Source organism: Osmerus mordax, chromosome 6, assembly GCF_038355195.1.
Source record: "Osmerus mordax isolate fOsmMor3 chromosome 6, fOsmMor3.pri, whole genome shotgun sequence".
Lineage (NCBI taxonomy): Eukaryota > Metazoa > Chordata > Actinopteri > Osmeriformes > Osmeridae > Osmerus > Osmerus mordax.
In genome coordinates this window covers 3,325,366-3,340,269 of record NC_090055.1, presented here as the reverse complement: position 1 = coordinate 3,340,269, position 14,904 = coordinate 3,325,366, and the positions used below count along the sequence as shown (strand labels likewise).

Here is a 14,904-nt window from a genome sequence, read left to right as displayed (position 1 = left end):
GACCTTGTGTTGTTCTGTGTACCTGACAATAAAAGACTTGAACTTGAACTTGACTTGAACTTGTGTATGACTTTAATCTGATTCCATGGTATGAAAAAACACTCAAACACTGCTCTCAGAATAATTTGACTTTTGTGTGTTATCATTTACACTTGTGTTTTCAGGACACATTCATGTGTGATCTGTTGGTAAGGACATAGAAGTATAGTGATATGAGATTAATAACAACAAAAATATGAACTGTCCATAATCTAACTCTAAAATAAATAAATACAACAACAACAAAAAATTATCAATGGATTTAATGTGAAAAATTCTTAAAATAATTTAATCTTAAATTCAGTATATCCTTTGAATGTACAATGCTTTGTCAATGACCGATGTAAAAAGTCAAAGGTCAGATCAAAAACCTTAAAAAGATGTGGGGTACATTTATTACTCGTTATTGCTCTGTTCCTAATTAATAGGTCCACAGCTGGCAAAGTAAGTACCTATAGCAGGCTCATGAGACCAACACGTTTGGCTATTTGGTCTTTATCTTGAACTGACCTAGACACAGCTGTAAGATTCACAACCTTGAATGATGTTTGTCTGGAAAGTTTCTCAGAATAGCCTGTCTTCAAGGCCAACCCTAGTTTTTTGTCACAAACAACTGAGATTATCCTCTTTAAGAGGTAACTTTAACATTGAAAAGTAAGATTGTCCTTACTTGAGAGATTTAACTTTGAATTTTTCTTGGCATTTTAATCATCTATTTCTTTTTGACTTGGGCATTTTTTATGCTGTGTGCCCAGGTACATTATATCATGATATATGGGAGAGATTTTCTAAAGAGGTCACACGATCATCTCCCTGTCCAATAAGAACTCCATGGACCAGAGACGACATGTGATCGGGAGGAAATTACAACTTGCACAGGCCGCTGGATTTAAGTTTATTCGGGGGGGACATTTTGCCAACTGATGTAATATGTTTTTAATGATGCTGTGGTTTCATGATTTGCAAGTTACAATATTCTCATGGCAGATGTCATCCAACATAACTACACTGTCCTGTATTAACCAAAGCCACTTGTTAGGTTAGGGTTGGTGAAAAGCTGAGACAGCAAAGTCCAGAGAGCCGGGATGTGAACATGACCAGCTGCAGAGACTTGAGGTTGCAACTGGGGCATGGAGTTCAACTCAAAGAGCGGCAGATTATACAGTGCAACATATATATCAACAAGAACAAACCACACATGCACGTATACATATCAAAGCACAAAGTGTGCAAGCTGATACTGGGTTGACTTTCCTGTCATCGTAGGGCCAACATGGAAGCTTAAGATATTTGGCTTCACTGTTTTAATCAGCCGTGAAATATTGTTTGAATAAACAGTCATGTTCCTGTGGGCTTCTGAGAAACATAAATGATGCAATATTTAGTTTCTTAAAGTTTCTCTGCAGTTTCAAACAAACAAACTCTAAGGCAAAATCTATTTATGTTGTGGTGAAAGATAAGGTTTAATTTAAACATATTTTTATTATTTATATTTTATGAATTTGATATTTTGTTACAAACTATTTTATTCCCCCCTTCCCTGCCCCCAACCAAACAGGTGCTGATAAACTCTCCAGGGAATGTGATTGGTCCTTTCAGTGTTCAAGGCGTGGTCTGTTGCAGGATCTGGACATTCACAAATTCCATAAAAGCCAGGTGTGCGGGTCTGGAAGTCATCAATACGATCACATAGCAACCATGAGGTCTCTTGTATTCGTTCTGCTCATCGGAGCTGCTTGTAAGTAAAATCTTAATACTTGTGGTTTCCTCAACAATTTGATTATAAGTCATAATAAATTAGAAGAGTTCGATGGTTATGAATATAACCCTGACCGTAACCTGACACAAACCTGTGTTTATCTCTTGGTTTCAGTTGCCACGGAGGAGGACAAGATCGTGGGAGGGTATGAGTGCACGCCCCACTCCCAGCCCCATGCGGTGTCTCTGAACTCTGGGTACCACTTCTGCGGTGGCTCCCTGGTCAGCGCGAACTGGGTTGTGTCTGCTGCTCACTGTTACAAGTCGTAAGTAGCCCCCATGTTGACATGAGCTCTGCTTTCTACCAGCATTCTAACATGGATTGCAACTTTACTGTAAATGCAATCCTATAATTTTTTGGGGAAAAACATTGACTCTTTCTCCCTTTCTTATGCATCTCTCTCTTTCAGTCGTGTGGAGGTTCGTCTTGGGGAGCACCACATCAGAGTGAACGAGGGTAACGAGCAGTTCATCAGCTCTGCCCGTGTCATCCGTCACCCCAACTACAGCTCCTACAACATCAACAACGACATCATGCTGATCAAGCTGAGCAAGCCCGCCACCCTCAACGCCTTCGTGCAGCCCGTGGCTCTGCCCTTCAGCTGTGCCCCCGCTGGCACCATGTGCAAAGTCTCTGGCTGGGGCAACACCATGAGCTCCTGTGAGTATGGACCACCATGGTATTGTGATTTTGGGTTGTTTATGTCCAGTATCAACAGATAGTGTGTAACTGACTTAACAATATCTACCTCTTTCTCTTTGCCTTTCTTACTGTCACGATCACATCTTACAGCTGCTGATGGTGACAAGCTGCAGTGCCTGAACATCCCCATCCTTTCCTTCGAGGATTGTGACAACTCCTACCCTGGCATGATCACCGACGCCATGTTCTGTGCTGGCTACCTGGAGGGAGGCAAGGACTCTTGCCAGGTGTGTGCATCTCTGACGTCCCAGTAATGCAATATAGAGATGTCATCTAGTTTGAAACTAACATCTATCTGCCCATTAATTTCCTTCTTTATCTCATGTCGCTCTCTCCCTCTCTCTCAGGGTGACTCCGGTGGCCCCGTGGTCTGCAACGGTGAGCTCCAGGGTGTCGTGTCCTGGGGCTACGGCTGTGCCGAGAGGGATCACCCCGGTGTTTACGCCAAGGTGAGACTGAAGAAGAAGTTTTGTATTTATTTCATTCCATCAATATCCGTCATCCACATCCACTAATGTGTGTCTGTCTCCACTTTCAGGTGTGCCTCTTCAACGAGTGGCTCACCAGCACCATGGCCAGTTACTAAGTCTGATCCCAGGAACAGACCACTACTATGGCCACACAGCTCAACATTCTATGCTGTCGAACCTGTCATCGTATTGCATCTATGATGAGAATCTTTTGATAAATAAAAGATTTTGAATACATTTTAGTTCCTTTCAGTATTTCTTTGCACAAAATTATTCCAACGTAATAACTTCACAAAATACTTTTAGTGATTGTCAGCAATCCATTGGGACTCAAGAAATAAAAACTATGTCCACAGGAATACAAGACATCTCATTTATTATTGTTGATTTTTACCACATAAAAAGAATTGTGATTGGCTTGTTTTTATTCAAAATTATTCAAATATTTGTTCTCTGTGTGTAGCAGGTTAAACTCACTTCTCAAGTATGTAACAGGCCACCCGCGTTTATGAATAGCTAGCTTTTCGTTGGCGTAGCTGGTAGTGGTCGCCCTTGGGATGCCAGAGGTGGCAGGTTCGATCCCGGCGAACATCGGCCAAGTGAACCTCTGGCAGAGCAAGACCACGTCTGTTACATACAAACTGGTGCCATCAATACACAACACGAGGAGTACACTACCGCTACATACGTATGTCCATACAGCAAGGTCACTTGAACACTTGGGATTGGTTGATTGACTAGACTTTGTCAGACATTTCTGCTATTTTTCTAGCATCACAGTATTTCCATTTGAATCACAGAGAAGATGGACATTAGAACAAAGAAACATAGAAAACAAACATTACCACAACATAACATAACATAACCATCACAGGAGACTAAACCACTCGCATGCTGTGTTACGCTAGCACAACAATCACAAAAAATAACAATTACTGTAATATTCACGACCTTTGTACATTTTCTCTGGGATTGAGCTCTATATTTCTTTTCAGGATTGTCTGGTGCACAAAAGAGTTCTTTAGTCTAACTTTAAATCATGGAACCTTGAATCTCCGGTTTGATGGTTACAAGTTGATCACTGTTTAGGACATGGTTGGGATTGGGGCTTATCACATTTGATTACATTTACTAAAGTTGCTCTACTTCAGTACATTCTTCAACATTTGTCCTTTTAAATGTATTTCAACTGCATACATCACCCTTATTTTTCTAAGAATCTAATATTTATTATGCTCAAACTACTTTATCACTATCCACCCTCAAGTATGAATTAATTCCAATGAAAGAAACTAGAACAAAAATGACTACATTTCCATGTGACACCATGAGTTACAGGTAGAGCTGGGAGTACAACAGCACTTAGGAATGCTTGGCTGGACCTGATGTTAGTTTCCTCCAGGATCACAATGACTCATATTGAGAGACTTGTTGCTCTTGTTGGTTAGTTGTAACGGTTTCAAATTCTTGTACTCGCTGTGAAATATTTTACTGTTGATTGTTTTTGTTTTTCTGCAGGTACACTCTTGCACTCTTGTGGGGAGTTTCATGTTGTTCAATTGTAACTTGTTTAACTGCATGCTCTTATGGTTCTTCCCTTTGGCACTTATTTGGTTTTCCACAATGTATGCTTCATGTTTTGGCTGCTCGCAATGTTTGGGGCTATCTCGTTGTTATGATCAGTGATCTATGCTCTTTTGTAAAGCTCTCTCTTGGAAGTCGCTTTGGATAAAAGCGTCTGCTAAATGCATAAATGTAAATGTAGCTTTGTCTTTATATTTTACTGTTGTCTTGTTTTCTTGTCCTCACACTTGTAAAGCGACTTTTGGGTATTCAGAAAAGCGCTATAAATAAATGAATTATTATTATTATTATTATTATTATTATGAAGTGTATGACGGCACCAAAAAAACAAAACATTACAGTTAATTGAAATGTGTGGATCACTGTCCCATGGAGTTATAAGACAAACTTAATACTGTTATAAGTTTGTCTTTTAATTGCAGCATGAGCCCTTTTATATTCTCATGTGTTCATGGGAGACGTTTTCTTTAGCCAGCTCTGTATGAGCAGACTTTCCCAGGTAAACAAAGCCACTGTATGAGAAACTTACAGCTGCGGCCATAGCTTCAGGTGTGACTAGAACACACACAACCAGCTAATGCATAGAGAAAAGTTTCGATAAACATTTTAAAAATTACAGTTTGAAATGTGCTTTTGTAGAATAACTAACTACACTCAGAGGTATATTTTTTAAACCAAAAAACATTGATGTGAGATATGGATAATTTTTGGTTTCCTGTTGGAGGACTTTGATACCCTTTGTTTAATTTCTTGTAAAGAGAGTATTTAGTACACAAGATGGCAGTTTACTTAGCAACGGGAGTTTTTAAAACACTGAGACAAAATTAACCTTCTACTGCATCATCAAAGTGAGTGAGGATTTTGAGGAAAATCACCAATTTCATGTAAGGATCCTCACTGAATAAAATGAAATAAAAGTAAAAAGATGTAATTGCCTGATATTTAATTTGAATCAGGACAATATAATTCTGCAAGTTGCAGGTTCAACAAGTTGGTTCTTATCCACCAGACAAAAAATAAAAATTTTACAATGAGTTTTCTAGATATGAAGGTTACATTTATGTGTTACATATTCTGATAAGGAATCACCTAATCTTATCCTTTTTCCGCTGACTGGCCCTGCTGACCAATGAGGTTGTCCCGGAGCTGTGACAGCGTGTCTGGCCGTGTATATATAGCAGGTGTGCAGGTCTGGACCTCTCATCAACAGCATCACACAGCAACCATGAGGTCTCTGGTCTTCGTTCTGCTCATCGGAGCTGCTTGTGAGTAAATCTTTCCCACCCAGCACCCTCCTCAACAGACAGTTAAATATGTCATCAAGACACTGCATGTACATTTACATTTACATTTAGTCATTTAGCAGACGCTCTTATCCAGAGCGACTTACAGTAAGTACAGGGACATTCCCCCGAGGCAAGTAGGGTGAAGTGCCTTGCCCAAGGACACAACATCAGTTGGCATGACCGGGAATCGAACTGGCAACCTTCGGATTACTAGCCCGATTCCCTCACCGCTCAGCCACCTGACTCCCATGTAAACTCAGTCAGTGATGAAAATAGAATAGTTTACTATTATTATAATACTTTCTTTTGGTTTCAGTTGCCACGGAGGAGGACAAGATCGTCGGAGGGTATGAGTGCAAGCCCTACTCCCAGCCCCATCAGGTGTCTCTGAACTCTGGGTACCACTTCTGCGGTGGCTCCCTGGTCAACGAGAACTGGGTTGTGTCTGCTGCTCACTGTTACAAGTCGTAAGTATCCCCCATGTTGACATGAGCTCTGCTTTCTACCAGCATCCCATTCTAACATGGATTGCAACTTTACTGTAAATGCAATCCTAGAATTTTTTTGGGAAAAAACATTGACTGTTTCTTATGCATCTCTCTCTCTCTTTCAGTCGTGTGGAGGTTCGTCTTGGGGAGCACCACATCAGAGTGAAGGAGGGTAACGAGCAGTTCATCAGCTCTGCCCGCGTCATCCGTCACCCCAACTACAGCTCCTACAACATCAACAACGACATCATGCTGATCAAGCTGAGCAAGCCCGCCACCCTCAACGCCTTCGTGCAGCCTGTGGCTCTGCCCTCCAGCTGTGCCCCCGCTGGCACCATGTGCAAAGTCTCTGGCTGGGGCAACACCATGAGCTCCTGTGAGTATGGACCACCATAGTATTGTGATTTTGGGTTGTTTATGTCCAGTATCAACAGATAGTGTGTAACTGACTTAACAATATCTACCTCTTTCTCCTTGTGTTTCTTAATATCACGGTCACATCTTACAGCTGCTGATGGTGACAAGCTGCAGTGCCTGAACATCCCCATCCTTTCCTTCGAGGATTGTGACAACTCCTACCCTGGCCAGATCACCGACGCCATGTTCTGTGCTGGATACCTGGAGGGAGGCAAGGACTCTTGCCAGGTACTGTGATGAGCAACGTGAATCTGTAGAGGCTGCTGTTGCTCAACTAATGCCCCTCTCAAATAATCCAAGTCTCATGAAGGCCCAAAGATTTAGAATTCAGTCTCCTTCTCATGTCGCCTTTTCCTCTCTCTCCCTCTCTCTCAGGGTGACTCCGGTGGCCCCGTGGTCTGCAATGGTGAGCTCCAGGGTGTCGTGTCCTGGGGCTACGGCTGTGCCGAGAGGGATAACCCCGGTGTTTACGCCAAGGTGAGACTGAAGAAGAAGTTTCTTGTAGCGTTTTCTAAACATGTCAAAATTCTGAGATTTACTTTTTTGAAGTGAACAGACAACCCTGGGCTATTAACGTAAAATGAATTGGCAGAATAACTGCCATCCTTTTCAGAGTACTTCCACTTACATCTCTCTCTTTCTTCACCTCCAGGTGTGCCTCTTCAACAACTGGCTTACCAGCACCATGAACAGCTACTAAATCTGATCTCAGGAACAGACCTTTAGCAAGATTACATCACAGATTGCGGCTCGTTCAACATCTACCTTTTATTATGCAGTTCGAAACAAAATAAAATTAGAAAATTTTAATTTGACTCTGTTGTCTTGAATTGTTGTTCATATTGGCAGGTGGTAGAGGCTCCCAGGCAGTTACCATGCATGTATGTAGGAAACTCAGTGCGCAATCAATATTTGTTAGCGGTTCTTTGAAAAGATTAAAAAGCATGTAGCCTAATATAGTTTGTTTCACAGTAGCTTAATTTCCCACTGCAATGGTACCAGATATTTCCCCCAAAATACAGTTAAAACACAGTTTTACCCCAAACATTTTTTAACTCTCGACCACCGATATTGCAAGCCACTGAGTCTCCGTCGAGAGATGTGCTCCAGAACAGGCACGATGTGTCATATCAATTCAACCTCTTGCATAGAAAAGGGACAAAAACTATGACAAATATTTTGTCAATGTAAGGGGATGGAAATAGTTAATACATTTACATTTAGTCATTTAGCAGACGCTCTTATCCAGAGCGACTTACAGTAAGTACAGGGACATTCCCCCGAGGCAAGTAGGGTGAAGTGCCTTGCCCAAGGACACAACGTCAGTTGGCATGACCGGGAATCGAACTGGCAACCTTCGGATTACTAGCCCGATTCCCTCACCGCTCAGCCATCTGACTCCCGTCCCGACAATAGAACATACCAGAGAAAACTTGTCTGGCAACATATCAGAGCTTATGGTACAATCTGTTTTTATAGACAAAATCTTTTGGCCATTAGTCAAAGGTAACAGGTTATCTGTTGCAGGTCAGTGATTCATGCCGTGAGGTGGTGGGGCACACGCATCAGTGAGTCAGCAGAAACAGGAGAGTAAGTAGCAGCAGCACGGGGGAAGACGCACCAAGAGAGAAGCCAAAAATACTGTGGAGGAAAGGGGAAATTATGACTTCAATAAAACATATAGCCATTGGGTTTCTATGTATTTGGTTTTGATCCAAAACCTTATTTTTTTACTTTGTATAAATGTACCACGTTCCTTTTGTACAGTTTTATCATTTACCCTTTAATGTCATACTTTCTAATGTGTTGCTTCAATTTTGTATTATTTTCACATAATGCTTCAGATACAATTAACCTGAACCAGGTGTAGCTGTTATCTTCCTCAGTTGTTGTAGGGGGCAGAGCGGTCTCAATGGTTGTTGGGGGCAGAGTGGTTGTTATACGGGGCCAGAGTGGTTGTCGTGGGGGGCCAGAGTGGTTGTCAAAAGCGTGTATACAAAGATGGTCAGAGGTCAGATGGCTGCGCGGTTAGGGACGCTTTTGACATTTCTATTGGGGGATATGGATACAGCTAATTAGTGAAGATCTGGATGACATGGTTGACAGTGACATGCAGAGTGGACACACCATGTGTTGTTGGAGAGGAAAACAATAGAACAGACCAGAGAAAACTTGTCTGGCAACATATCAGAGTGTATGGTACAATCTGTTTTTATAGACAAAATATTTTGTCCATTAGTCAAAGGTAACAGGTTATCTGTTGCAGGTCAGTGATCCATGCCGTGAGGTGGCGGGGCACACATATCAGTGAGTCAGCAGAAACAGGAGAGTCAGTAGCAGCAGCATAGGGGAAGACGCCACACCAGGAGAGAAGGCAAAAATACTGTGGAGGAAAGAGAATTATGACTTCAATAAAACATATAGCCATGTATTTGGTTTTGTTTAAAAACCTTATTTTTTTTAGTTTGTATAAATGTACCACATTCCTTTTGTACAGTTTTATCATTTACCCCTTAATGTCATACATTCTAAAGTGTTGCTTCAATATTGTATTATTTTCACATAATTCTTCAGATACAATTAACCTGAACAAGGTGTACCTGTTATCTTCCTCAGTTGTTGTAGGGGGCAGAGCGGTTGTTGTATGGGGCAGAGTGGTTGTCGTGGGGGGCAGAGTGGTTGTTGTGGGGGGCAGAGTGGTTGTTGTAGGGGGCAGAGTGGTTGTCGTGGGGGGCAGAGTGGTTGTTGTGGGGGGCATAGTGGTTGTTGTGGGCGACAGAGTGGTGGTGGTAATGAACCTGCGACAAAGGTTCAAATTTATATTTCAGAACTCCTATACAAGGGAAACGACAGATTTAAGTGTAGCTACACTCAAAATAAGGTATTACTTTCAAAACAGCTTTACTTCAAGTGTATTTCATACCGTGTGGCACATGTACCCTCGTCCAGGTCCTGTGGTGTCTGGCTACTAAACGTCACAGGTGGGAGTGTAGGGCACGGAAGAGAATTGTTCTGGAGGAGAGGGGAGATGTCTGGTGGCAAAGAAAATAAATAAGTCAAACAACGTTGAATGAGTAGCTACTTTCTCATCAAGTCAAACCACCACAGACAATAATACAACAAAGGGCATTAAAGCAAATATCCCTCTTAAATCAGTGACATTTTGTCTGTTTGATACCTGTGTAGGATTCAGAGGTTTGGTTTAACCCTTGTGCTGCCTTCGGGTCACATGACCCAAAGGTTCATAACGAACCATCGTTGTGTTTACCCAATTTTACCCAATACAAAAACAAATAAAAATATTTTTCTTTTAACCTTCGCAATGTGGGGGGTCTGAGACAGCCCAACGGTTAAAAGAAAATGCTTCACTTTGTTTTTGTATGCGTTAAAGTTGCCGCAATACGACGGTGGGTCACAATGACTGATGGGTCAGAATGACCCGAAGATAACACAAGGGTTAAGTATGCTAAACAATAATATTATTATGCTTTCAACAACCTCATAATATGGAAACAGGAGTGAGTAACAGTGAGTCAACAGCTTTATTTGAGTGCTAAACATCTTCATTTTACACGCTGCAGCAAACATGATTAACATGCATGTTGTAGCACATGTATGTACTTATGTATGCATGTAAGTATGTATTCATGGCATGTATTTCCATGTAAGTGGAATACAATGCCTTGGAAGGAGGCTAAACCTATTGGACATCTGCAGCTGGATCTGAGGGTTCTGGTCCAGAGCCTGGAAGGTCACCTGCCTCCAGGGACAAGGCCACTGGAGCTGGTCATCACACTGACCAGACACCAGACGGACAGCTGTGCCAAAAGAACTTGTGAATAATATGACCACTATCTGGTACGCATATCCTTCACTAGAGTACAGTCGAGGGCTGTACAGAAAAGTGCCAAAGCTGCTAGTTGTTAGACGGTTCTCAAAGTTCCTGATCTGCCAGGTCAGATGGGGACACTCGGTCTCTGACAGGTTGATGTCATCGATGGCGAAGCCTCCGGTAGAACTTCCTGCTCCTTTACGCACCTCAAACTCCACCTGGAAGCTTTTGGTGGCGTCCAGAGGCACGTGGTGCAGCTGCCAGTGGTTAGAGGCTGGACCTGAGAGAGACAAGAGGACAACACATGTTACGATCTGAGAGAGGTGTGTAAGATTGAACTTAGTCTTGGTGTTTATCAGGTCCATTTGCCCCACCCCCTCTCCCCAAACACCCCCACCTGTGATCTGTCCCATGAGGCGCAGCGTTCCTCTGGAGTCACTCTCATCCTGGTATTCTCGGATCCAGATGTTGAGCTGGTCTGACTGGTTCCCACTGTGGTAGTAGTAAAACTGCAGACACTGGACATTGCACAGCCTGCTGGGAGTCATCCTCCTGCTCTCCAGCCAGGCCGAGTCCCCCTCCTGCCCTGAAGCTGTGCTGGAGTACATGAACAATCCAGTCCCTCGAGGAAAAGTTGAATAATATAGAAAGAAGTAGAGCCAACCATAGATTTAGCATGCCCACTCTATACGTGTAGGGGAAACTTAAAAAAGGTATTTAATTTTGTTTATGCTTTTAAATGTGAAAACAGTAACTATATTTGCCAATATGATTCACCTACACACCCCCTTCCGGTCTCTTAGATCTATTAACCAAAATCTGCTATCCACGCCACGCACTCGTCTGAAGACACGTGGGGATAGAGCTTTTGCCGCTATGGCACCCAGACTCTGGCATGCTTTGCCAACCAGCATTAGGTTTGCTGAGAATGTTGAAAGTTTTAAGGGACAAGTCTCACTTGTTCAGGTTAGCTTTTGTAATCTCTGTCTTTGGTCTATTGATAATTTTTATCTGTTTTTATTTATTTTTATTATTAGACTTTTATGTTATATTGACAACATTGTACATTGTAAAGCACTTTGTGACCATGTCTGTGAAAAGCGCTGTATAAATAAATTGTACTTACTTACTTTTACTTACTATAATACAAATTTTATTTTTCAATGGTTGCATGCCAGGATATAATTGGTTATGGCAGAAGCCTAAATATGTGCCTAAATAAGTGTAAATTATTACTTTTTGACACAGTTGTCCATGTTTTACCAGTTTTGCAGGTACCCAGGTTGGTGTGGTCACTAGAGGGAGCCCCAACAGCGCTCGCCACTCTATTCCTCTATTCCAGTTCAGAAGGTTTTTCCAGCTTTTCTGTATCTGCACAATTATGTGTAGACATGGAATGCATCTGCAGTGATCGCATCAGTGACATTTCTGTGAGAACAATTGTCATGGAGAGACCCTATCTTGTCTGAGCGTGACAAGCATGTGTCTTCTGACCAACCAAACTTCAGTTTCCACATCATGAAGCTGTCTGTTTGCTAGTCCTACACAGTTCTAGAGCCCTCTAATGATTCTCATCAAGAGGTTTCAGAACAAATCCAGTCACTAAAAAGAATTGCCGACTGATGCTTCACTTCATTCCATGACTAACATGATTGTCCATGATGCAAAGTAGGCTTGTAACAACAAAAATAAATAAAGTGCAGTATGCTACAGTGGTTCAGGCTCACTTCTTACTGGGAATGCATTTATGAAGATTGTACTGTTTATTTGTATTTATTTTCAAGGCGGAACTAATCTTACCCCGGAACAATTATACTAAATCAGATACCCAGCCGGTCTACTCGTTTAGCTCCACAGTCAAAGTCAACCAGTGAAATCAAACGGCACTTCAATAGATATCTTCGACTTGAGGATAGGCTCTAATAGGGTTTATTTCTTTTTTTGTGTGTTACAATAACAAACAAGTATTTGAGGAGGGGGACACAGTTGTGTCTTCTTCTTGCCCTTCTTCTTTGACTTCTTCAGGCAAACCTTTCGGCAAAATGCGCCTTACTTTGCAGATGTTAATTTCCCATGGCCGAGTTGCCCGTAAAATGGGTCTCGGTCCCGAGTCTCGTATCAATATGCTACGCAATATGCTTACGGGGCTCGTTCGCCACGAGAGGATAGAGACCACTCAAGGACGTGCGGACGAAGTTCGGTTCTACGCGGAAAAGGTGAGGGCACGACGCGTTGAGCTAGGTAGCTAACTAGCCATGCAGACGTTAAGCTACCATTGTATTTTTAGCTTGAAAGCGCTAACGCTGTTTGCATTGTTATTTTGATGTTTTTTTCTAGTTGATTGACTATGCGAAGAAGGGAGACACTGACGAGAAAGCAATGAAAATGGCTAGCTTTTGGCTCACAGTAAGTGTTCGCTAGCTAGCCTTTTGAGTATTTCGTAGAACTCATGCTTTGGTGTAGAGTTAATGAACTGTTGTCCTTCCACTGTCTCCTGTGTCGCACAAGGAAAAGGATCTTGTTCCAAAGCTCTTCAAGGTACTGGCTCCTCGATTCGAAACTCAGAAGAAGGGCTACACGCGCATGGCTCGCATTCCTAACCGGGAGAACCTGGACCGGGCCAAAATGTCTGTTCTTGAGTACAGAGGAAACCCTTTCCCACCCCTGTATCCTGTCAGAAAAAACATTGAACTCAGCCTTATCAACCAGCTGCTGAAAGGCTATAAAGAGGAAAGAGCACAGAAGACAACAGTCAAAATCTGACAAGCAAATTCTGCTGTCTTTTATGTCCACGCAGACAAGTGGAAGAAAGGCTTCCAGGAAACTTTGCAAGTCATGCACACCAATCCCTTCACATCTTCCATGTGTATTTGTATGAAAAATGTAAGAAAAATAAATTATTCTTTAATTATTCTTGACTGTCCACTTAATGCATTTTAAACATTGGCAAGATAAAGGATGGTGTAGAACTTTCCAAATGGCAGTTTTGGAATCCATGTCTTCATCCTAACCTTGCACGATAGTCTCGTAGTCGGTTTGGTGGGCAGCCCTGGGCTGTGCTGTGGGCATTGTTAAGTTTATTCCGTATACCTACAGGCTGCAGGAGCTTAGTGCAGAGCGGCTCTGGATTTATTTTCCCCTTAAACCATGCTAGTTTATGCTTAGTTTTTCCTCAGTTGCTTATGCACATTTTTGAAAGCATGGCTACATTTCTCAAAACATAAATCCGAAAACACTCAAAATGCAAAACCTTCTTGCAAAAGGAAAAAACAAATTCAAAATAAAAGTCTTCAAATGACACATGAATACGCATGTCTTCATGCGTATTCAGATGGCTGAGTCAGATGGGGAGTGGTGAGGGAGTCAGGCTAGTAATCTGAAGGTTACCAGTTCGATTCCCAGCCGTGCCAAATGATGTTGTGTCCTTGGGCAAGGCACTTCACCCTACTTGCTTCGGGGGGAATGTCCCTGTACTTACTGTAAGTCGCTCTGTATAAGAGCGTCTGCTAAATGACTAAATGTAAATGTAAATGTCTTAAGAACCAATTGCACACTGATGTTCTGCCTTGGAAACTGATGAGTGGAAAACACTACTATGATAGTATCAATAGGCCTTTAGCATTTTTTGTGCAAGTATAGTAGCCTGTGAAGTATTCTAAGCTCAAATATAAAACACAACATCAAATTGAACGTGATGGTATTAAGTGTTCGAGTAATGATGCATGAAACGAGCAAGGCTTTAACAAAACGGACCAATTTTATTTTTGGCAAAAAGTTTATGTACAGCGTATTCAGGATCTCCTTATTTGACACCAATAAAATGCATTTATTTTTGAACAATGCTTCTGTGATGTGCTCTTAACCATATCTATCTGAGTTTCCTGGAAGCTGTGCTATCATTTCATGCATACACAATCCCTTTCCATCATCCACGTGTGTGTGTGTGTGTGTGTGTGTGTGTGTGTGTGCTCGTCTTTAATGTTGAAGTAAACCTGTGTGTCATCCATGTACATTAGACAGATAAGTCATGCAAAATATGTGAATGAGTGGAACCAGCTTCGAAGAATGTGAGTCAGTTGTCCACCTAGTACACCAGTCTATGCAGTCAAGTAATTATAATAATCCATGAGCAACAATGGACTACAGTGGCAACAATGCCAAACTCTTACATAGACAGATCCATTATAACACCAGAACATATATCATACCACAGTTAGTGCTCTACTTCAAGTATCGTTCTGTTTTACAGTCTGAATAAAACTTGTTATCCTATGTTCCTACTGTATGTACACAACATATATTGTTTGTACCATCACAATGATTCCCA

The 14,904-nt window shown here is 41.8% G+C and overlaps 4 protein-coding genes across 4 annotated transcripts; 3 read left to right on the top strand and 1 right to left on the bottom strand.

The window, feature by feature from the left end:
• The first annotated feature begins 1,736 nt into the window (after positions 1-1,736).
• LOC136944704 (trypsin-1-like) lies at positions 1,737-3,207 on the top strand. Its single transcript, XM_067238574.1, has 6 exons — positions 1,737-1,777; positions 1,913-2,063; positions 2,208-2,458; positions 2,591-2,727; positions 2,848-2,949; positions 3,039-3,207. The coding sequence occupies exons 1-6, from the start codon at positions 1,738-1,740 to the stop codon at positions 3,084-3,086; spliced, it is 729 nt and encodes a 242-aa protein (XP_067094675.1). The 5' UTR covers position 1,737; the 3' UTR covers positions 3,087-3,207.
• A 2,563-nt stretch (positions 3,208-5,770) lies between these two features.
• On the top strand, positions 5,771-7,560 carry LOC136944708 (trypsin-1). The gene is made up of 6 exons (XM_067238578.1): positions 5,771-5,819; positions 6,157-6,307; positions 6,454-6,704; positions 6,837-6,973; positions 7,121-7,222; positions 7,398-7,560. Exons 1-6 carry the CDS (start codon positions 5,780-5,782, stop codon positions 7,443-7,445), a joined length of 729 nt encoding a protein of 242 aa, XP_067094679.1. The 5' UTR covers positions 5,771-5,779; the 3' UTR covers positions 7,446-7,560.
• A 2,830-nt stretch (positions 7,561-10,390) lies between these two features.
• On the bottom strand, positions 10,391-11,902 carry LOC136943886 (meprin A subunit beta-like). The gene is made up of 3 exons (XM_067237369.1): positions 11,841-11,902; positions 10,975-11,199; positions 10,391-10,857 (listed from the first exon to the last, which is right to left on the bottom strand). Exons 2-3 carry the CDS (start codon positions 11,183-11,185, stop codon positions 10,391-10,393), a joined length of 678 nt encoding a protein of 225 aa, XP_067093470.1. The 5' UTR covers positions 11,186-11,199; positions 11,841-11,902.
• Positions 11,903-12,424: 522 nt separating this feature from the next.
• On the top strand, positions 12,425-13,490 carry mrpl17 (mitochondrial ribosomal protein L17). The gene is made up of 3 exons (XM_067238577.1): positions 12,425-12,793; positions 12,915-12,983; positions 13,086-13,490. Exons 1-3 carry the CDS (start codon positions 12,620-12,622, stop codon positions 13,338-13,340), a joined length of 498 nt encoding a protein of 165 aa, XP_067094678.1. The 5' UTR covers positions 12,425-12,619; the 3' UTR covers positions 13,341-13,490.
• The last annotated feature ends 1,414 nt before the right edge of the window (positions 13,491-14,904 follow it).

Excerpts from the sequence above, each read along its gene's own strand:
- LOC136944708 (XM_067238578.1), top strand. The coding sequence starts at position 5,780 with ATGAGGTCTCTGGTCTTCGTTCTGCTCATCGGAGCTGCTT. Across the intron at positions 6,705-6,836 it reads GGGCAACACCATGAGCTCCT|CTGCTGATGGTGACAAGCTG; the intron begins GTGAGTATGGAC and ends CACATCTTACAG. Across the intron at positions 7,223-7,397 it reads ACCCCGGTGTTTACGCCAAG|GTGTGCCTCTTCAACAACTG; the intron begins GTGAGACTGAAG and ends CTTCACCTCCAG.
- LOC136943886 (XM_067237369.1), bottom strand. The coding sequence starts at position 11,185 with ATGTACTCCAGCACAGCTTCAGGGCAGGAGGGGGACTCGGCCTGGCTG. Across the intron at positions 10,858-10,974 it reads CCTCATGGGACAGATCACAG|GTCCAGCCTCTAACCACTGG; the intron begins GTGGGGGTGTTT and ends TGTCTCTCTCAG.
- mrpl17 (XM_067238577.1), top strand. The coding sequence starts at position 12,620 with ATGCGCCTTACTTTGCAGATGTTAATTTCCCATGGCCGAGTTGCCCGT. Across the intron at positions 12,794-12,914 it reads TTCGGTTCTACGCGGAAAAG|TTGATTGACTATGCGAAGAA; the intron begins GTGAGGGCACGA and ends GTTTTTTTCTAG. Across the intron at positions 12,984-13,085 it reads TGGCTAGCTTTTGGCTCACA|GAAAAGGATCTTGTTCCAAA; the intron begins GTAAGTGTTCGC and ends GTGTCGCACAAG.
- LOC136944704 (XM_067238574.1), top strand. The coding sequence starts at position 1,738 with ATGAGGTCTCTTGTATTCGTTCTGCTCATCGGAGCTGCTT. Across the intron at positions 2,459-2,590 it reads GGGCAACACCATGAGCTCCT|CTGCTGATGGTGACAAGCTG; the intron begins GTGAGTATGGAC and ends CACATCTTACAG. Across the intron at positions 2,950-3,038 it reads ACCCCGGTGTTTACGCCAAG|GTGTGCCTCTTCAACGAGTG; the intron begins GTGAGACTGAAG and ends CTCCACTTTCAG.